Source organism: Taudactylus pleione, unplaced genomic scaffold (genome assembly GCF_031769625.1).
Source record: "Taudactylus pleione unplaced genomic scaffold, aTauple2 ptg000662l, whole genome shotgun sequence".
Lineage (NCBI taxonomy): Eukaryota > Metazoa > Chordata > Amphibia > Anura > Myobatrachidae > Taudactylus > Taudactylus pleione.
In genome coordinates this window covers 2550261-2573599 of record NW_028285064.1, presented here as the reverse complement: position 1 = coordinate 2573599, position 23339 = coordinate 2550261, and the positions used below count along the sequence as shown (strand labels likewise).

Here is a 23339-nt window from a genome sequence, read left to right as displayed (position 1 = left end):
TGAGAGCATGATGCAGCTTCGATTCACTTCTTATCACTGAAATGACAGTAGTGGTATTAACCCTTTTCAGACTGCCGGAATCCTGCCTCTGCTGTTGTCTGCACTGTGCTGCCTGTGTGTCTGGCTGCTGACATCCAGCGAGACCCAGGGACATCCAATCAGCGTTGTTTGCTGAGTCCCAGGTTGGATAACCCAGGTTGGGCCTGTTCACACTGCACTTCAACATGGCTAATTTCAGTGTTCAACCCTGCTCTATTTGCAGGGTTGAAATGCCAGGTTGCTCAACCCTGCAATATCCCGGGTTATTTTTGCGATGTGAAAAGGGTATTATTGAATTCCAAGGAGACATCTGCGTATACTGTAGCTTCATACCTTTTTTAAAATGTGCAACTGGCTTATAAGTTCTATGATCGGCTCCTAAATTCCGTGTCAGTTTCCCCACCGTCTATATGATGAAGATAATGATGTCATAAGTTATTTATATATTGGTCATCTAATCGTACTTCAACTGCTCAGTCGTTTTGGTTCCCCTTGCAGGGCTCTCTTGGATCAAGTGGATCGCTGGCAAAGCTTCCTCGCCCTGGTTAACATGATCATGTTCTGCACTGGGATTCCTGGCCATTATCCAGTCAATGAAACCACCAGTTCTCTGACACTGACGTTCTGGTACACTCTGCAGGTGAGGCCATTTACCGCGTGGACGCCGGTGTCCCCAGACGCTGATTGTTTGTTTGTTTTACATACCGGTGCTCCTCAGGAGTGAGCCACGCCTATTTGTCACATGATTTGTTTAGAAAGTGTCACATGATGAAATGTGCGTTGACAAGAAAAGTTTACGTAGAAAGGTTTTTGCATTTGCAGGAATTGAAACTATTCCTGGCAATAGAAAGTTGTAAAATACCATGAGTCAGCAAGTACAGTAATTCTGCAACCAATGGCTGCTGGCCAAATACTTTTACACAACTGGCAGAAACCCAATAGTTCTTATCATATATTAATGGACACTGAAGAAAAGATCTCGAGCTGTTGGTACAGATTATACACATATATTAACACAGTGCATCTATTATAATAGCAATTGATGATAGTATTGATGATACTGTGTTGCACTCCTGAGTAAGAATATTATTGTCAGTGCTTCAAACTTTGACAGATCCAAAATCAATCTTGAGTATTCGACAAGGCAGTGCCTGTAACCCTAACTCCGTATAATGTTTGTTGCTTAATAAAATGTAATATTGGCATTGTGAATGTGGATTTATTTATAGAACCTGTTACTAGGGATCGGCATCGATCTCTGGTCTTTTTTTAAAGGAGCGATTTTCATGCCCATTGCATTACAATTTGTGTATCGATTTGCAAAATTATGTTTAATTAGAGTTGATCCAAAAACCCCAGTGCAGCAGTAAAATACTTACCTGCTGGCTCTACACCACTCTACTGTGCATTTGTCATATTTTCTCGTCCACTAGGGAACGCTGGAGTATAGACAGGTGATCAGTGAAGCCTGGCACTTTAATTATTTTAAGAATTGGAGTTGGCTCCTCCCCTCCATACTATACTGGCCTCAGTTTAGATTAAGTGCCTGAGGGAGCCGGGGGTTCGTTTGGGCTGTGTTTCGGCCTTTTACTTTTTTTTTTTTATTCCTTTGGGAGTCTACATAGACTGATTGTGTGGCTACTGCAGTCTGCCTGCATCATGGGCAGCTGCAAGAGGGAACCGCCACAGCTGCCTGTGGTGTGTGTTCGGATCCCTAGTCTCAGAGTCACTGGACTTTGGACCTGATTCAGAACCGCTCGCTAGATGCGATCGCTCGCACCCAGCGTATGCAAATTCGGCTAAGTGACGGCATGGCAGGCGCTCGCTCGGAAAGGCATAAGCACGCCCACTTTATCAGTGCGAGCGATCGCTTTGTGTATGCAGACACCCATTAGCGTATTTAGAGACGACCACTAACGCACGTCATCTCCTGGAAGTGTATTAAAACATTGGTACATCGAGGACCATGGAAAGCGAACGCAGCGCAGGTGGTTGCCTTACCCTACCGCAAGCACTGCGAGGACTTCAGTGTAAAAAACAGGCATGTGACGTGTGCAATGACGCTGCCTGTTGATTATACACGCCTTACAAACGGCGTTGCAACACTCAGGCACGCCTGCGTTCGCACCTCCACTCCCCCGTTATTAGTGTCCTGCCCCTGTTACCACCCACAAACGGCCTATCTTGTCACTCATTACACTGGGCTGTCGTTGCTGGGCAAGCGAGCGGATTGCGATCGCACAGAGTACTTCACGCACGCACAGAATGAAGCATGCCTGGTCGCTTGCCATCGGCCGCTTGCGAGCGGCTCTGAATCAGGTCCTTTGTGTGGTGTTCGCGCACCGACAGGCTGAGGCAACAGTGAGTATAGCCTACCCTTTGGCTAGCAAGCCATGGGTGCCCACAGTCAGATAGGATGTGGTAGTGACGCTGTCCTCCTTCGCATAGAAGGTTAGTCTGCCGTCAAAGTTTTGAACTGACCACAGCGGAATATGGCTTGGGGCGGGACTTAGCATCGGCAGCGGTCAATCGGGCACCCTCACTCAGGTGGCTGCACTAGGGGTTTACCTTCTGTCTGGGCATTAACTATTGGGGGGTAACCAATTAGCCGCAATCAGCGAAAAACGTTCCCCGTTTTTGGCGAAAGTTCTTTTCCCCCTAGCCTATTATTTTGGACTAAATAATAGGATATTTCTCCCGAAAACGCATAGGTCTGTGAACTTATCACGGATCCTATGTGTTTTCGCCATTTCAGAGACGAAAGAAAAATGCACTTTTAGTGGATTTTTTCTCAGGACATATCAGGTCCCAAAAAAAAGCCCCGACAAGTGCCGTATTGGGCGACTTCGGGGCTAATTGGATAGCCCAAGGGGACCCATTAGCTCCCGAACAATGTTCGGGTCTATTTGGATACCACCCTTGGTCCCAGCTAGCCTGTCAGCCTGGGAAGAAGGAAGTCCCTCCCCTCTCTTTTTCCAGGCGCACATTTGCATGCGGCCGACCGCCATTTTGCGGCAGCTTTCCCTCCAGGACACCCACTGACAGCGCTCATCCTTCTTCAGGACAGGGCTGCTACCTCTCCTTCTAATATAGTTGGAGTGGCACCAAGTGACCTTTTCTCCGTCTCTCTCTCTATAGAATAAATAAAATATAATCTTCTGAAGTGCTTGCTGCATGTCCCCCCTGTCCTTTCCCTATTCACAACGTGGCTGGGAATTGTCCTGCAGGACCAGTCCCATCAGACAATGAGACTTCTGTGCAAAAAGTGTTTGAATGCTCTAAATTTAAGAAGAAATTCTCGCATGCACGTTCAGATTGGGGGGGGGGGGGGGGGGGGCTGTTTATGACGCCTATGAGTCGACGAGATTCGGTCCTCGTCTGCTCATGTGTTAGTTTTTCCACCAGCGGATCCCCCATCCTGGGTGTCTACATTGGCCCGGAGAGTTATCTGAATTGTCACAGCGATTGGCGGCCTCATGCCAGGTTTCCAATTGTATTGAAGTATCAGACCAGTGGGCGGGGCCTCTTATTTATGACCTGTTCCATCCTCTCAGGTATCAGAGCCGACTTTTGCCCAGGGACTTGCGTACTCCATACAAGGTTTAGTTGAAGTTTCTTCCTCTCTGGAGCTGATGTTGGAATTGTCCCTTAGGAGTTGTGACAATTCTGCCAGATGGCCTTCCCAAAAGAGATGGCTTCCTTCGGTTCTACAGTCAGGAGGGAACTCCTGATTTGAATTCTTCTTCTAAGGAAGAAGGGGAGGTTCTTGAGGAGTCGGATTTAGAGGTTCCCTTTTTTTCAGAGGTGGAATGTAGTGATGCACAAGGGGTGGAAGCCTTGGCTGTCTGCCAGGTACTTAAGCTCTCCGATTCCGAAACAGCGGAAGCTCAGAAAACTACACTTTTTAAAAAGAGGAAACAGATTTAGTGGCTTTTTCCCCCCTCCACCTCAATTAGAGGACCAGTTGTCAGCTGCCTGGAAACGTCCAGATAAAAGTTCCAGATGTCCAGACGATTACTTGCCCTCTAGCCTTTCCCGTCTGAAGACGACTATCCCAGTCCCAGTCGCCACTTCCCTTCGGGATGGATCAGATAGGAAACTGTAATCTACCCTTAAATCCATTTACACTGCGGCCAGGGTTTCTCTCCGGCCAGTCCTGGTGAACTCATAGCGGTCTTCAACACTTTAACAGCAGCGTGTTATCTCAAAGGTCGTCCGATATGAGTACAGTCAGACATTGCCATGGGATATATAAATTGCCAGGGGGGAACTCTGAGCCATCTGGCCATGCAAGAGTACTCACGCATTCTAGAGTGGGCTGAAAAGCACGTTTTGGCCATATCAGCTGTGTTCATTCCCAGGGTCGACAACTAGGAGGTGGACTTTCTCAGTCACCAGGATCTACACCCCGGGGAATGGGCCCTTCATCCAGATGTGTTCCAGTAGCTGGTCTGGTGTTGGCGTCCCAGCACAATCAAACTTCCTCAATATTTTTCCAGGACGCAGGATCCGAGGGCAGTGACGGTGGATGCACTGTCCATTCCGTGGCGCTTCTGTCTGATGTATCCATTTCATCTGTTCCCACTTCTTCCTCTGGACTTGAAGTGCAAGAGCACACTGTGATACTGGTGGCTCCGGATTGGCCCCATCGAGCTTGGCATTTGGATCTTGTTCAGCTGCTAGACAAGAAATCTTGGCTGTTACTGCTTTAGCCGGATCTGCTCCCTTTGTTCACCCCACATTACAATGTCTGTGTTTAACATCATGGCTGTTGAAGCCTCGATTCTGAGACATGAGGGTATTCCAGAAGCAGTAATTCAAACTATGCTTGGAGCCAGAAAGTTTGTTTTGGCGGCACAGTATCATTATATCTGGCCTTCTTAACGCCTTCTAGTCTTATCGTGCATACACATGTAGCGATAAGCCAGCGATACGATATCGCTGGCTGATCGTCATTCACCCTCCCTGGGGTGCTGGATGATCGATAGCGATCATCCAGCACACCACCTACTCACCGACGCCTATAGTGACCCGTGATCAATGACCGTGGGTCCCTTTAGTAACTTGCTCGATATCGAGCAAGTTGACCTGCATGCCCGGCCGATGGAAGATATCGTTATCGTCCATACTTGGCCGCGCATCGCTGGTTGTCAGTGAGTTTGTAGGGACCTAAAAATGAATGATTTAAACGATAACGATATCATTATAGTTCAAATCGCTCATTTATATCGCTACGTGTGTACACACCATTAGTGCCGTCTGTTTCAGGCGACCTCTTTTCTCCTGTTTCTTTAGGCTGGCGTGGATGCAGGTCTTTGTCTGGGCTCTTTAAAGGTGCAAGATTCCACCTTGCCCGTTTTTTTTCAGCATTTGATGAACTTATTCCGGAACTTCTACGTTTTCTGCAGGAGGTCCTTCATGTTCAGCCGTCGTTTGTTCCTCCGGCTCCATGGGACCTTAACTTAGTTTTAAGTTTTCTGCAGTCGGAAGTCTGAGCCTCTGGTAGAGGTGGATCTCAAATATCTGTCATGGAAAACCGTATTCTTGAGGCCTTGTCGTGCCGTTCTCCCTTCTTGTTTTTTCATGAAGACCAGGTCGAGCTCCGTACAAAGCCTTTTTTTTTTTTTTTTTTTAATCTAAGCTCGTCTCTGGTTTCCACATCAATCAGCCTATTGTGGTTTTGGTCCTTTTGTCTACTGATGCCTCTTCCCACTTTTTGGATGTGGTTAGAACTCTTAGGGTATATGTTGCTTGCACTGCTTCCTTATGTAAGATGAACCATCTTTTTGTCATCTATGATGCCCATTAACGGGGTTGGTTTGCTTCCAAGCAGACCATTCACAGGTGGATCCGTATGGACATCCGTGGGGCCTATATCGCTATTGGCCGGTCTCTGCCTGGGTCTATTTCAGCACACACTAACCGGTCGGTTGGGACTTCGTGGACTGTGGGGCTTCTGCTGATCAGCACCCATTTGGTCCTCACTACACACTTCTCAAATTTTACAGGTTTGATACTTTGACGTCCACAGAAAACTGGTTTGGCTGCAGGGTTATGTAAATTTCTCAGTGCCTTCCCGTCTCTGCCTTCCCGCAGTTTTGGGATGTCCCCACTGTAACTCCAATGTACCCCAGTGGATGAAGGAGAAGATAGGAATTTTTATACTTACCGATTAATCCCTTTCTCCAATTCCTTGGGGCTGTTGTGTTGACTGCTGATGTGTTTTTGCTTGCTGTTGCATACTTTTTTTTTTACAGTTTCCTGTCTGCAGTTTGTGGTTGTTTTGCGAACTTTGGTTGGGTCCTTCTGGCTCCTGTTTAATTGGTTTCTCTCTTTCTCTCTTCCTTTGTTCTCTCTAGTCTCTGTCTCCACTTGGGCTTGGTTAATCTTAATTGAGGCCAGTAATGGATAGAGGGGTAGGAGCCAATTCTTAAAAGAATTAAAGTGTCAGGTTCTACTCATCACCCGTTTATACACCAGTGTCCCCGATGGATTCAGAGAAAGGGATTTATCGTTAAGTACCAAAATCCTATTTATTATTAATTTCACATACACAATACTAATCTAACCCCTAATGGCTTGTGCATCAAAATAATATTGTTCTGGGAGAAGTTCGATGTTATTTTTAGCGGTCATCTTCCGCATTAAATACGGACATGGCGATCCCACATCATACCAAAATCTGGCCACCCCTATCTGTTACACTTGTTACTTTTCTTCCTAGGATGACATCCTGTCATTTGATACGGATAAGCAGGCTGTGTACCTGCAGATATACCGCCCGGTCTATTTCCAGCTAGTTGAGGTGTTGCTCCAGAAGGCTCAGTTTCCAGCAGATGAGGAATATGCGTCCTGGTCGTCCGATGAGAAGGAACAATTCCGAATATACAGGTACGGAGACAGTCTCGTAATACAGCAGGTCTCTTGTGAGACATGGTATATTAGTAAAAAGGTTACTTACTAATCCATATGCTATATACCAGGATAATGAGGATTAAATATTATTTGTTTCAATTCATAATTATTCATGTTAAACAATAAAGATTAAATCCTACTGTATATGATGTCCTCTGTGAATGCATATTTATATAGTGGTAGCATATGACACGGAGCTTTACAGAAGAAATGTATTAATTCACATCAGTCCCTGTCCCTTGGCGCTAGGCTGTACACACATTTATTATAACATAATCTATATAAGATCTGCTACTTTTCGGATGAATGGTGCAAATCTCCAATAACTAATGATTGTAATGCCCACTAAATAATTAAGACACCTGCTAGTGATCTGCCTGTGGCAGGCTTTCTTCTGGCAGGGTGTAAAGGTTCAAGTGCTGCCGTGTAATCTACTCTATATATAGTAAAACTACTTTCTCTTGACACTGGAGCCATGGTGAGTTTCCAAAGCATAGAGGTGCGTGCAATAGCTCAACCAAGAAATAACTGAGCCCCCCCATCTAAATATTCCCTACCTGGAAAGCTGGCTTTTTTGTATTCGAGGGAAAAGAACCTTTTTAGGGTGATACTGCTTAGGGCAGCTTTCTGTAATTCAATGTATTGTGCTGTTTATTTTAGTTTATTATTTTAAAAAGTTCTTTGATTTCAGTTTTGTTTCCTAGCGATGCTCTGATAGTGGTGGGGAGGCAGCTTATCATGCTGTAAACAGGGCTAGAGGTGCCAATTGGCAACTTCTACAGCTACCATCTTCATTATCTTTGTAGGCAAAGGAGGAAGAGAACCCAGACACGACCGCTGCAGGAAGTAACCGCATACCCGTGCAGCTGCGGCCTATTGTTGGGCACTGTAGGGCAGAGGCTGGCACTTGTAGCAGGCTTCTCTCCCCCTGCAGTGGTCACAGCGGAGTACTGCTGAGCAGTCATTACGGTTACTGGGGCTCAGCAGAGGCTCAAGTGCCAGTATTAGGGGTACTGTGAGGGGCTGTTCAGTAACTTCGTCCCCTCACTTAGCACTGTCTTAGGACTTTTTATTCTGGTTTGTATTTGACGCTAGGCCCACTATGACTAAGGGGGTGTAGCCTCTATATAGAAATTGAATCCCCCACTTGGAGGGTTATAATCTGTAAGAAAAGCTTGCTCAGAGCTGACAGGACACCAGAGTCACAGCACTGTCTCCCTTATATCTCCCAGCCTGTGAAAGCTATCCTAAAATCAATGTTTGTGGTGGTAAACCCATTCTAGTTATGGCTTTGGATAATAAAGTGATTCTGACATGGTTAAAACTAGGGATGTGCAGGCTCGGATAGGTTCGAATCTGCACGCTGAGTTCGGATTTTGCCCTCCAAAAATCGGGTCTCAGAAAGAAGCAAAACGTCATCTTTCATGGACAAACATCATCTTCCATGGTCTTTTGTCCAGGAATGATGATGTTTGTCCATGAAAGATGACGTTTTGACTCTTTCTGAGACCCTATTTTTGGAGGGAAAAATCCGAACTCGGTGTGCAGATTCTAACCTATCCGAGCCTGCACATCCCTAGTTAAAACGGCTTTCTTAAGATCTGCTCTCCAATATACCCATATCAGAATTACCGACTTTACTCCTGCGCTTATGAAAAGCTTCCAGATATAAAGCTGATGCAGTTTTTGGATGAAAGTCTGATTAATGCAAGTTTTCCTTCCTTTTTTGTGTTAGCCCGGAAAACTCTTTTTTAGTTTAAAGCTTAAGAGGCTGACCCAGAATATGAAAGTTCTCTGGATTCCATTCTGTTTTTCTGGTAGTGTCCGGTATGAACTCAAGAATTATGTCAGCCCTCGTGGGAAAAGAGTTCTTTCCTGCCAATGTCCCAAAAGCCTTCTAGATTTCTGACCGTGTTGCAGCACGAGCATATATCAGTCATCATGGAGGAACCAAGAGTTCTTGGCTGATGAAAGAGATGAAACAAATCATGGAGTGGAGAGAACTCAATGTTTCCGTGATCTCTGTAGTGTTTATCCCAGGGGTAGAAAGCTGGGAACCGGACTTTCCATAGGAATACGCTACATCCCGGAAAAAGGTCTCTTCATCTGGACAGATTTCATCAGGTAGTCTAGAAATTTAATTAACCTGATGCCAACATTGTGGTGTCTCGGTTAAACTACAAGGTGATCTGGTTTTGTGCAAGGACAGGAGACCAAAGGCAGTGCTAATAAATGCCATGTTGGTTCCTTGAAACCTCCACCGGTTTATCAATTGCCTCCAATAGTTATATTAACAAGGGTACTAAAACAAAAATAGGAAGGTGTGCGAGTGATTCTTTCTGATTCCAGATTGTCTGTCTGTCTGAAATAGATTGTGGTACACAGAAGTACTAAACAGGGCAAACTGCCCATTTTGGAGTTTTCTGTTAAATCAGGATCTTCTAAACCAGTGGTTGCCAACCTTAATTGGGGTGTGAGCTACTTTAGTAAAATGAAACCTCCTGAAGAGCTACTGTACTAAAATTGTAGAAAAAAAATCTGGCTACTAACCGAAAAACAATTGAAGGTCATTTAATGAAAATTAAAAAAAAATGTTTCATAGAAAACAACAATGCATTTAATTAATACAATGATATTGTTGTAGTTTGTAAATAAAATTTAAGAACAGGCACATTTCACTGTTAATTACCGGCTCCAAGGAGGTACGTGCAGTAGAGGAGCAAAGGATATAGGCAGGGCTGCTCTGTGATTTTTCAGCATGGCTGGGCGGGAGTCACTCGCTCTGCCATATCGTAGATGCCGTGGGTGGAATCACAGATAAGCATGTCAGGTGATTGCTGTAGAGCAGGGATGGGGAACATCAGGTCCGGGGGCCGTATAAGGCCCGCGGAGTAATTCGGTCTCTCCCTCGGAGCTTTGCTCTGCTAGCCTCATCTCGCTTGCAGGACGTCCTGCAGCCAGAATCTATGCAGCAGTGCCGCCAGGAGCGTCCTTAGGACACTTCAGACTGTCACACCGCTGCCCTTACAGCTCCCCGTAGCATCCTCAGGATGCTCCGGGCATTGCTGTAATCACCGGCGATTGTGGCCCCGCCCTGTGTGACGTCACAAGGAGGTGGCCTGAATCGGAGCCGCGAATAATGTTTTATATATATCAAAAAGGCACTCTGCAGAAAAAATGTTCCCCACCGCTGCTTTAGAGGCTCCGGCAATCACCTGACGTGCTTCCCTGTGGCTCCACCCATGGCGTCCACACCACGGGGGAGCACTAGTCAGAGGTCACTTCCTCCTAGTTTATTTGCCACCAAAATTAAGACCGCAAGCTACCTGTAGCTCACGAGCTACGGGTTGGAGACCACTGTTCTAAACCAAGGACAAAATCCATAGGTCTTGTAGTGCACATGTTACGGGCTAGGAAACCATCTTAAGCAAAAAAATGTACCACAGTGTGTGGAAAATATATATATATATATATATATATATATATATATATATATATATATATCAGCTACTAATTCAGAGATGTACATAAACCTGATGTCTATGCACGTCTCCGATGTTTTTAGATTTGCGCTTGTGCAGCAGCAATACTGCATGTGCAGATTTGGGGCTTCAATGTCGCCCACAGTGCCCCAAACTCAGCCGCACGATTGACATGCAGCTGGCGTTTCCCAAAGCCAGCGGCCTGGCATCTAAGTGGTCATCAGTCCTTACTTGTCAAAAATATCTATAGGATCAGTGCTTTTGCTTCCGAGAAGAACAGTTTAGGACGAAAGGTTTTGCAATCTGCAACTTTAGAATATCCCCTTCCTTAGAGAATGCATTGGACACTCCCCATGGTATCAGTGTCCCCTAATGGATGTGGGGAAAAAATAGATTATTGTACGTACTGTAAATCCTTTTCTCATAGAACATTTGAGAACACCGGTTTGACATTTTATATTTGGTTAAAGGACATTTGTCTGATTTGTTTGTTCTCTCCTCCCTCTTTTTTTTTTTTTTTTGAAATTTCACCTGTTCTTGGGCCGCGGTAATGAAATAACTACTTGGTGTATGGTTAGGGTATGTATAGGGGGAGGAGCTCAAGCTTCATTCAGCTTTTTCTTATGAAGTATATGAGCTATTGCCCACAACTCTATTCTACACCCTATGGTTCCAGTGTCCCCAACTGGACTACAAGAGAAGTGATCAATGCAAGTACAAAAATATCATCTTTTATTTCTTGCCACCCCGCAGTGATTTGCCTTATCGCTCCTATGGACTATGTAACTGTAAAATATATCATCTGACATGTAATAACAGGCAAAGTAAATTTTTTTGTTCTTATATGTTGTAAAATAAACCTTTCCTAATGAAGCCAATTTAAAAAAAAAATGATTAGTCGCATACAATCTGTATGCCTGTTACAGTGATATTTATACAGTTGGGTCCTCATACATCTAGCCTCCTTGCGCGTTAAGCCGCCCTTCTGGCCGCGCCGTGATGTGACTGTAGTGCCGAGCTACTTTTTTTTGCGACCTGTTTACCTTCAAATGCGTCTTATTTGCACAGTGATAAGTATGGATAGCACAAGCACCTTCTGCTGATTAAAATTATATGCGGCATGCCTATGTTCTATGAGTGAGTGCGGGTCTATCTGCATGTGAAATGCTACGTTACAGTGTCAGCGGCTGTAACACTGTAACGTAGCATTCGCATGCAGATACACCCGCAGTCACACACAGAACATAGGCATGCCGCATGTCATTTTAATCAGCAGAAGCTATCTATTTGCATCGCTGTGCGAATAAGATGTAATGAGAAGAAAGTAATAAGTCTTACGAAAAGACTCTCAGCGCTACCAAGTCACACAAAGCTCCCGCGTTGTGTGGTGCGACTTGTAGCGCACAGAGGGTAGATGTCTGTGGACACATCTGTACTTGTCTGTTATTCTTCTTGTTGCTTGTTCACAACACCCATAAAATGCTCGAAGACGACAACGTGAATGGACCCCTGGCTTTCACAGGAGCTTAAGGAACCAGAGGCTGTGTCATACATGGCACTGCTTATTTCTGGTTCAACATTTTTGTTTCCTAAAAATCTTGTGTACTGTTTGGGTGTCCATTCAGCATAGGGATCAGCGGTACTCGAGTCATTTAATGTTTTGTTCACCACGAGTTGAATTGAGCATTTTACTGAGAGATGGGGCTTGTGTCCTGAGTATTTTATACTGTCTGATTGTTTTATTCTTCCGTTGCAGAGTGGACATCTCTGACACACTCATGTATGTGTATGAAATGCTGGGCGCCGAGCTGCTCAGTAACTTGTATGATAAGCTTGGACGCCTCCTGACCTCTTCGGAGCACCCTCCTTCTTGGCAGGTAAGTTTTTTCAGGTCTCCGGGACAGAGAGAACTTGATTTGATGATACCATGTAACTGTGGGAGGTTGTAATTTGCTGGACTGTGATGTGCAAAGGACATTTATGGGTAAGGTATCACTATGTTTATTCTAGAAATTGAGGTAACCGATCTGCTGCATTGTGTCTAGAATGCAGAGGAAATGTCGCTCTGCGCACTTCGTGATGAGTGTAATAAACCTACTAAATCAAATCTTTATCTCTGTTGTATAAATGTCATTTCTGCATGATAAAACAAGCATAACGAGTGTACCCAGTGGTTTTCTATATCATGTTACAATTGCAAAAATGCCAGAAATCATACTTCGTGAGGGTAACTTGAACGAAGTGCTGGACGTACAGTACAGTATTCTGGTGTTCAGTAGATGAATGGCCTCTACTGGGCATCCTCTGATAGATGACCGTTGCACTCCATGAGATTTGTAGTGTCCAGCAGATTATGTCTACAACTTTTTTCTGTTCTAACTTCATCTTAATTATATGTTATTATTTATTGTCACACTATAGGATTACACGCAGGGGGTGAAACTGTGCATTACTGGGCTTCAGAGCAAAACTTGGATTGGGGCAAGGCCGCTCTAGCCTCCCTGGTCCCCCACTCAGCTTGCAAACTGGGCTGGGGGTGACCCTCACCTCTGGTCACTGTAGCAGCTGCACCCGTATAGTATAGTTTAGACTCTTACTGTTGGATCTGTCTCATTGGTGCTGACTTAATCTGTGGTACATTTACTTTCACTGTTACATTGAAGGCATAATTAATGCAACATTTTCTAAACAAATTAGAAGGGGTCCTTTTTTTTGTTGTTGTTTTTTAAGAACTTATAAGAAACAATCATTTACACGATTGATACTCATTCAGAGGACACACACTACTAATAAAGGTACACATGGGTTAAATTGATACACAAAAGAAGGTACATATACCATCGTAAGGAGGGGAATGATCCAAAAAACGTAAGAAGTTTTAAGTCACCCATTTGTTTTATTATTCCCTTTTGTTAACTTAACTTAATCCTAAACCTAGAAATAAACACACTGACACATGTATATGGAATTCAAAGAGGTCACAGCCAGAATTTATTGATCAAATTGAAATTCTAGAATAGGTGGCAAGAAGAAAGCAGTGCTCCAAGGCCACAGCCCAGTGGATATCAATACAAATAAAAAGGGGCGGATCCCCGCCCTGCACAGACTGACCTGGGGCAGTACCATCCTTCCCTAATTGGCACAGCATTGGTCCCTCCCTTGGAACAATGACCATGTCCCCCCTTTAGGCGGTGACAAACTGGCCGCTCTCAAAGGAAGAATGCTACCACAGGCACTCCTGCGCTAATAATAGGCCGCCCATGAGCACTGCTTCCCGCCAAAGCCCGGTTCGCAGAACCAGGCCCGCCACCAAAACTGTGACCACCTTAATGAAATTGAAAACTGCAGAGGTCATCGGCCAACCGCTCTAGCCGCGCGCTCGTGAGATGTACCCCGTCGGGCCTATGCAAGCTCTCTGCCCCGTGACATAAACTTGGGTATTGTATGACGCGTCCACCAAACGATAAATGACAAGCGTGCAATGGCCATATCTGTTCAATACCCACGAACGCGACCAAATCATTGCCTCCCAAGTCTGGCCCCAAACTTTCCTCTGCTGCCCATGGGGCATCTAGCAGGCACTTACAGTGCATTTCTCGTAATCCTAAGCAATGCCACTTACGCACTCACAACCAAAATTGGGCATGTAACTCCAAAGGGTGCTGGCTAGCCCAGTAAATATATGAATTTTCCCACACCCGACAGTTAGCACTCCCGGACAACCCTGTCCGAAAGTTCACCTAGACAGAATTGGCATTTATACAGACAGATATTGGTATTTAATACAAACAGAAATTGCTATGTATAATAACAACAATAATCTAACCACAAGGAAAGGGAAACAAATAGTTGGGTGACCCATCTGAAGATGAAAAACAGCAAAACCTCCTTGAGGGCAAAAGCTGAAAATCCTTTCAGAATCCCTAGCGGCAGTAGGCATAAGGCCCCTGGGTTTCCCAACAAACTCGCAAGGAGCGCAACTACTTAATGCTACTTGTTTTAAATACGACTTCCACTGCCCTAGCTATAATATAATTCTGAAACACCCTCGTAAACTACGACCTGGACAAAAGGGAGTTAGATTAACATGGATAACCACTGCCCGCCACCTGGAGGGCAAACCCTATTAAAGTACCCCAAAGAGCAACTGGCCAAATCACTGGATCTGCATGCATCTGAATAGAAATCCCTCGCTCCCTGCCAGTTAATCTGTCTTAGACCCATCTATTCAGCACAAGCTCAATACCGGTTTGATAACCACCTTAATTTAACATTAAACCTGATAGCACAGACATCTTAGTAGCAGCAACTAGCTCACCCATTCTAAAAGCCCTAAAGTAAGCTAATGAAAATGCTAACCAAAAAGGGGGGGGGGGGAAGGCGCCTAGCACTTGACCGAAGCCACTCCTTTACTGGCCCAATCAAATCCTGTAATAGGGCTGCGTTGATGGGGCTCCGCGCAACGCCTTTGTTAGGACGCTCCCTTGCCCACCCTATTAAATACCTTTGTTAATACTCTCTTGCCCACCCTATTAAATGCCTTGTTTAATACAAATAATTTGTCAGGATCCGCCAAACGTGCAACTTGGAAAATTATACTGGGTAACGCCTTGGAACGACCCCTGTCATAGCAGCTACAGACAAACTCTGCCATAAACACCTTGCCAATCGCACAAAACTAGCGTGTAGGTCTTAATGTACTTGGTGCCCATGACTTCCGTGCTAGTCCCTGGATGCCGGCGTGACGATCCGCCAGGCATGGAAGGGGAAGGAGAAACCATGTAAATTAGCAGGAGGCGCGAGCGAATGAAACATGTCCTACTGAACGATATAAGATGTCCACTATCTTGGTAGCAACGCCCGAAACATGCCGTGCCCTAAACTCAATATTCCTTAAACACATAGATGCCTAACCACTGCGAGGCCGGATCCAAGTCCGTCCTAGATTAGAGCCTTCTTATACCACACCTAAGTTATCACCAAACAGGATTTGCCTAATGCAAGGCTTGCTGGACCGCAGTTCGACCGCCACTACAATTGAAAAATTCTCAAGAATAAGGATGTTCCTGTCTAGGCCCTGAACCCCACAGGAAACCGGCCAAGGCTCCGTGCCACACTCCCCTTCAAATGCACCACTTAATGAACAGGATGCATACGTAACGGTCTAAGTTCGGACTTGGCTACTGGTGACGTGTGCAGAACTGTACTCCGTTGAATTTGCGCATAAAAAACAAACAAATGCGCAGCATGTCCACTCCGCTCCAGAGGAACACATATGAGGTGATGAGGCTTCCTAACCCCTGCTGTGGCTCCTTCTAGCCGTCTACTGAAAAACCGACCCCTATGTATGACTCTAAATGCCAAACTGAGGGGGCCCGATAGCGACTGCAACTGTACTAGCGAAACTTTTTTTTTTTTTTTTGCCAAAATGAAATGCTTCTAGCAACTCCCCAAAACGCCACGCCTTCGCCATAGGCAAGTGGCATAATCCTATCAAGGTATCGATTTCTATCCGCAAATAAGATAATGCGCATAACTGAACCTTCTTACCTGTCACGAGCCATCGGGGCTCCCATAACGACTAAACTAAGGAAATTAATTGAATACTGGCAAACTCTGGTATCTACTAACCCCATAACATGAAAACATCCAGGTAGCGGGACACCACAGTATGTCCCAATACCCGCATGGACAACTACTGCAAAAAGTAACTAAAACCTTCAACTAAAGTACACGAAATGAAAAAGCCAATCGGCCGCCATGTATAAACAGTCGTCTTAACCACAAGGCCATAAGGGCTTTCCCTCTGTGTAACGTAATTGAGCCCTGCAACTCCAAACCCCAAATATTTAAAGGACTCGGGGTGAAATGGGGAGCAGTCAAAAAGCAGATGCGATATCTGCCTTAGCTAGTAGAGCCCTCCCCCCGTTTGTTAAATGGCGCAGTGATCTGACAGATATTTTGTGTGATTGCCGAACCCTTCCATTTATGTAAGAGACTCTGTAACAACCCCAATTTACCCAATTCCTTCTACGACACCCCCTTGAAGGCGGTGCACCTAAACCGTACCAAAAGTGGGTGGAGCAAAAGGGGCCACGCATGGGCCCCCACCCGACTTCCGCTTTCAGATTCCTCTCAGAAACCACGGATATTCCTGTGTCAAAGATAAATGCAAACCCACGCCAAAAACCCCCAAATTAATCAATGACGGTGCTTTTCTGAACACCTCTGCGCTGCTGCTGCAATATTCTCCTTGACCCTGTGCGGCAGACCAACGCGCACACCTTGGCTGGATGAATGCTCCCACAGAGCATGCAGATATGACTGTATCCACAGCCTGCCCCATATGACCCTGCGTGTTATTACACGTGTAGCACTACCAGCGACTGATGCCCACAGATCTGGGCAGGCCAGAAAGGGCTGCTTCCGACCAACCGAGGATTCCGCAGGCAAGCTAGGCAGTTGGTCGAGAAAACCAAACCTCAACATCCTTGAAACCTAATTGAAAACACTGCCTGTCCCTCCTGTTGTGTCTGGACTCAAGGTAGCACGCCGCAAAAAACATAACATACCCGAAGGCCCCCGCCATTACTCCTGCTGACTTAGCCTGAACTAAACCTACGTGCGTCAGCCGTTATCACAAACATATCCACAAATTTACTCTTCACTAACCGCTCCCTACTTTAAAACTTTAAATCTTTAAGGATAGCCGTATTCGCTCAGTGAACCATAACCCGCGCTTCATCCGGTACCTCAATTGCTGACACTGTGTTAAATCTCTAAGGGCACCCTTGCTACCCATTAAATATGCACTAAGTAACGCCTAAGCTTGCGCGGATTTACAAATGAACTGGAAGAATCGCTAGAATCATCAGTGGAAGGGGAATGTGTGCTGCGCAAATGGGTTAACACCATGCTCACCTGATCCTGACGTGGAAGGCCCAGCCACTGGCTCCTTTGTGTTCGCCAACAGTCCCTCGCTGCGCGGAGCGCCCACCACGACTTGATTCGACATCAGCATCATCTGTCCGCTGGACTTCGACAATGGTCCTAGACGCTCAAAAAACTGTGACCTGGGGGCTCGAAAAAATATCCGGTGAAACCCACGCAACAAAGTCCCTCCGCAGAAGAAAGAGCAGGAGATGCTGTAGCCAGCGGGGGTACGGGATCAGGTTTTGGGGGGAGGGGTGTGAGGAGGGGGTGGAAACATGTATGGGTTCAGGAAAACAGCTGTAGTGGCATGCGGCTGGATGGGCATAGCTATTGCGCCTTGTAGCGAGGCGCCAATCCCTGGGAAAAAAGGGGGGGGGGCCGCGTTAGCAGTGGAGGGGGCGAACTGGAGGAGAGTGGGGGGCAGTGGCTGGCAGTGCATAAGCGGGGCGGATGATACGGGGCTGAAAAATGCATTGGGCTTATGTGCAGCATCCCGGTGGCAGGGAAATAAGGGGGGGGGGCAGCCCGGCGGCGCGTCATTGTAGGCTTGAATGGGGCAGGATTATTGTGCTGTGCACCAGCCGCCCCTAAATGCAAGGGGGGGTGTAACCCCCACCCCAGGGTGCGGGGGGGGAAAGGGGACAAGATGGTGGGTGGCACGCTAGGGGACACCGCACCAAGGGGGTCTCTGGTGCTGGCAGAGCAGGGGGGAGGCTGTGCAGGGAGGTGCCCCCCTGTTCTTAAGTAGTGGGGGCATGGGGGGGGTCGGAGGGGTGCGGCAGAGCACCATGCGGCGCCTGGCTGCACAAGATGGCCGCCGCAACCCTGTGGGTGGAGCTAGCCACCGGTGCAGGGAGCGGGATGGCCGCGCTTAGCGTGAGGGGAGACGGGGAGTGGGGGCCGTCTAGCTAATATCGCTGCCGCTTGAGAGCAGGCGGCCACGGGGAAGGGGTGGTCGATGTGGGGGGGCGGCAATCGATAGCCGGCAGCGGGAGTGCAGGCAGGTGGAGCCTTGCGCCTGAGCGGACCATGGCCCTCGCGTGGCTGGGGAAGCAGCCACGGAGGTGAGAGGCCTGGCAGCCAGGGGGGGGGGGGGACAAGGGGCCTGTGTATCTGGAAATGACAGGGAGGGAGGGCACTGGCAGGTAACAGGGACTATATGGAAACACAAGCAGGGGAAGGGGGAAGAAAAGTATGGAACATGTGCAGAAAGGAAAGGACAGGGGGGAAATTAGAAAAAGGAAGGTAGTAAAAGATAAAATTAACAGGAGACAGAGAGGGTGGTAGACCAGGGGAAATAAATGGGGTGTGAAATGTGAAAGAAGAAGAGAAAGACAGACATATAAAATACAATACATATGCCACTTAGCCAGCCTGGTTGAAATAAACTGGAAAGAGGAAGATGGCTCCCCTCACCAGGCTATTTATATGGAACCTCTAAGCCCTCCCTTAAATCCTACCATAGGCTTATACTCCTCAAGTGACGAATACTAACCACATCCCCCTCCAGCTTTTAACCCTTAACTTACCTAACAAAATTACATATCAAACAGGGTGCTTATCTATCCTCAAACTTATTCAAGTATTCGGATGCATGACTGTAGAATATATCTGGCACCATCTACATACTGTAACTCATCACAGACTGCATCAGATCACCAGCACAAAGTACGATTTCTCTTCCGCATATTGGGGGTCATTCAGACCCACTCGCGAGCGGCAGTACGCTCGCAAGTGGGTCGATGGTCCCCACTGCGCATGTGCACGACGGAGGGAGCTCCGTCGTGCGCATGCGCGAGACCCGGCGAGCGAAGGACTTTCCATCGCTCTGGGTCTCGCACCAAAGGGGGCGTGCTGTCGATGTTGATTGACAGCACGCCCCCTTTGGAGGGCGTTCCTGCCAGACGGAGGCGTACCCATGGGAACGCCTACCGTCTGAAGCCGGCCCCACTGACATCACTCGTGATGTCAGTGGGAGTGATTTTAGCTCTGATAGAGCCAAAATCACTCCAGGGCTTGTAGTTGAGAAACCCGACCACAGGGTTTCACTCGCAAGTCAGATGGTCGCGATGGTCAAGACCATCGCGACCATCTTGTTGGACGCTCGTATATGCTGTGGGTGGTGACCCACAGCTATACGAGCGTCCAGGAGGACGCTCCATTTTAATGGAGGAGGGCCCTGATTCAGAGCGAGCGCTCTGGTCAGAGCGTCCGGCTCTGAATCAGGGCCATTATCTTAAGAATTTGGTTAGTCCTACAGATGTGTCCTCATACACTGTCCTGTGAGACTTGGCTTGCGCCAAGCGTCTTTTTGTCATAACAGAACAGCTGCAACGAGACTGCACTGATTAATTTGATATGCAACACTTGTTTATCTGGAAAAGGGCCCTAGACTGCACACCCTGAATATACTGTACATAATGGCAGGTGCTACCTGTTGAGACTATTGTTGCAGACACTAAAAGAAAAAGTACAAGTGCACAACTCCAACATTACTAATTATATATCATACATTTTGCAATAAACAAATAGAGGTTTTAGCATAATCATGGCCAAGGTTATGGGCCTACCCACCGCGTCCAGGTAACCTCTGGGGTTGAAATCCAGAGAGCAGGAGACCCCCAAACCAGCCACCCCAGGGCATCACTCTAATGAGAAGGTGAAGTGTAGAAAAATGTTAGATAGATAGGATCAGCTACTGCTGCATATATTAGAAGTAAGGTGAAAAATAAAGATGTGAAAATAATACATATATAACAAACATACAATAAAGGTGATAAAAGTGCAAAAAAGGAAAAATGTGTTATAATGTGATGCCCTGAAGCAGCCCAACCAAAGCAATCCAGGGGACCCACGCCCCAAAAATCAACCCATGTCTGCACTACAGTATATAAATTTGTAGGACTTGCCTAAATCTGTCTGAATCTGTATATGAAGTGCGGCAATGTAGCTGCCCGCGTCTTTTTTTCACGCCAAGTTCCGTTGTACAGATTCAGACACGGCGCACACAGATATGCAAGCGTCGCACATCAAATTAATCAGTGCAGTCTTGTGAAGCCGTTTTGTTGCATTGCAATGATCACATACATTTGTGCGAAAAAGACCGCTGAACATTGCTCCCTCGGTCCAGGGGTCTCACCTCGCATGGTGTTTGGAGACTAGGTGTGTGATGACACGTCTGTATAATACAAACAGTGTATATGCTGCACGTGACCAATTACTGATACATGATTGTTACTGTGATTGTTATGTGGCGAGTGCAGTGTATATTTGGAACTCTGAACCAGTATTTATGAAAGTTTATGTTGCCACCAGCACACAGAGGCTTTGCTATACGGCTTCCAGTCCATCGCAGAGACTGTTGATGTCAACTATTCCGATGTCGTCCCTGGACTCATCGGCCTCTTCCCACGGATCAACATCAATAATGTGCAGCTAGCGGACACCGTCATGTTCACTATCGGTAAGGAAAAGGGATAGATGGTCTGTTGTGCTACCATGGTAGTCACAGATTTCCTGCAAAAATCAGTGTAATGTCCATACTGAGCATGTGGAAGAACATTGTAACATTTTGTTATTGATCAGTCATTTACCTTATTGAATACAGAATAAATTCTGCAACTTATATGTAGCTAAAGAACTCGTATTCCCCCCTTTACAGATGGGTTTTGATTTTACCCATTCTCATGGAATGCACATAGTGACCCATAGGGGATGCAGCATCCCGGGATGTGAATGAGCAGTGAGGATGGATGGTGCAGAGAGGAGGCAGAATAGGAGGAGTAGATCCATAAAAGCCGGGCTGGACAAATCCCAGGGGCCAGGTCGCCATGGCTACCAGATATTGCTGCCTGGCTACCATATTCTGCAGTGAAGGAGGAAGCAGATCCTATCAGCCCCCGCGGAGATTTGTGCCTATAGTATTGCAGCGTTCATTTCATGCACAGGAGTGCATGTGCTGAGTGTCGTCTGCGGTGACTGCTGTGTCTGTGTCCGTCCTGGACTGAGCTGTGCTCCTCAATCACTCCTGTAATTTTTTTTGGGGGGTACAGTAATCTGGCTCCTACACTTTCATCCTGGCTCCTAGATTTTAGAAAAATTTGTCAAGCCCTGCATAAAAGTAAATTTATAGGGAAGGGGGATAAGAACTGCAGTTACATATAAAGATGTAATGATGAAGATATGGGTTTCATACATGGTGAAGGTAGAGGATGCAGAGTGAGGGGGAAGCAGAGAGGAGGTGGCACTATAAGTGTGAAAGGATGAGGGCATGTGTAACTTATTTTTGGAGACAGAAAGATTCTTAGCTTTTGGCCACAGGAAGTGAGGGAAGGTAGATGGCAGGGGATGTAGTTATATCCTGGCATGAGGGTTGTCTGCACTGGCATCCTGACGGAAAGTACTGGGGTTAGGGGGAGGGTTAGGTTTAGGCACTAGGAGGGAGGGTTAGGTTTAGGCACTAGGAGGGAGGGTTAGGTTTAGGCACTAGGAAGGAGGGTTAGGTTTAGACACTAGGAGTGGGAGGGTTAGGTTTAGACACTAGGAGTGGGAGGGTTAGGTTTAGGCACTAGGAGTGGGAGGGTTAGGTTTAGGCACTAGGAGGGAGGGTTAGGTTTAGGCACTAGGAAGGGAGAGTTAGGTTTAGGCACTAGGAGGGGAAGGGTTAGGTTCAGGCACTAGGAGGGAGGGTTGGGTTTAGGCACTAGGAGGGGAAGGGTTAGGTTTAGGCACTAGGAGTGGGAGGGTTAGGTTTAGGCACTAGGAGTGGGAGGGTTAGGTTTAGGCACTAGGAGTGGGAGGGTTAGGTTTAGGCACTAGGAGTGGGAGGGTTAGGTTTAGGCACTAGGAGTGGGAGGGTTAGGTTTAGGCACTAGGAGTGGGAGGGTTAGGTTTAGGCACTAGGAAGGAGGGTTAGGTTTAGGCACTAGGAAGGAGGGTTAGGTTTAGGCACTAGGAAGGAGGGTTAGGTTTAGACACTAGGAGTGGGAGGGTTCGGTTTAGGCACTAGGAGTGGGAGGGTTAGGTTTAGGCACTAGGAGGGAGGGTTAGGTTTAGGCACTAGGAGGGAGGGTTAGGTTTAGGCACTAGGAAGGAGGGTTAAGATACTTACCAACAGCTGTATCTTAACCCTATCAATCCTGTACCCAACCCGATCACTGTTATTCCTTTGTATTCTAATGACAATCGAGGCGGGTCATTAACGCAGGTTCAGTATATTCCGGATTCATTCTGAGCCACCCATGTGAAGATAATTAGAAGAGCAGACTAATGTGTACATTAAAATCCCAGCTCCATGAACTCTTTCATAGATTTTGCAGCAATGTTAGTCATAAGTGAGCCTGTTATGTATAGATCATTGAGCCACTGAGTTGGTCACCCTTAGAATCTTGTTTATATGTCTATTAAACCTACTGATTGCCCTCTAGAAAGGCGTTTAGAAGCCACTGTTGACTAAAGCTGTATAATGGAATCAAGTGATGGTCTTTGTGTGTTATTAGGGGCATTGGCTGAATGGCTGGCAGACCACCCAGTGATGATCAGCAAAGTGTTACCCTTAGTTCTTCATGCTTTGGGGAACCCTGAACTGTCAGTGTCTAGTGTATCTACCTTGAAGAAAATCTGCAGAGAGTGCAAGTATGATCTCCTTCCGTATGCTGCCAACATCGTCGCTGTGTCACAGGTAATTACACCTGTATGTCCGAGAAGCGCATTCACAAAGGTCGCTCAGCCCCTTGGACGATGTAACTATTGGACAGGAATGGTATTTCTGTATATACAGAGAGTTGTATTTGCACTTTCTACTTCAGGGTCCATAGGGTATCCACAGGATACCTTGGGGTATAGGTGTGACGTCAGTCATCGGGCACCAAAGAGTTAAGCTTTCAGCCTCCCAGGATGCACTAGGTCCCCCTCCTATACCCCGCCCCCGAGCCAAGGCATCCCAGTTTCGTTTGGTGCCCGGCCGGAGTC

General features: G+C 46.6%; 1 protein-coding gene across 2 annotated transcripts in view; it reads left to right on the top strand.

Moving 5' to 3' along the window:
* The window catches only part of IPO13 (importin 13), an 82366-nt gene that overhangs the window by 20297 nt on the left and 38730 nt on the right, over positions 1 to 23339 (top strand). For both annotated transcript variants that reach the window (XM_088455620.1, XM_088455621.1), the window contains exons 4-8: positions 538 to 679; positions 6764 to 6930; positions 12193 to 12313; positions 20685 to 20832; positions 22868 to 23049. In XM_088455620.1, coding sequence (XP_088311746.1) covers positions 538 to 679; positions 6764 to 6930; positions 12193 to 12313; positions 20685 to 20832; positions 22868 to 23049 — 760 coding nt within the window. The remainder of the gene's footprint in view (positions 1 to 537; positions 680 to 6763; positions 6931 to 12192; positions 12314 to 20684; positions 20833 to 22867; positions 23050 to 23339) is intronic.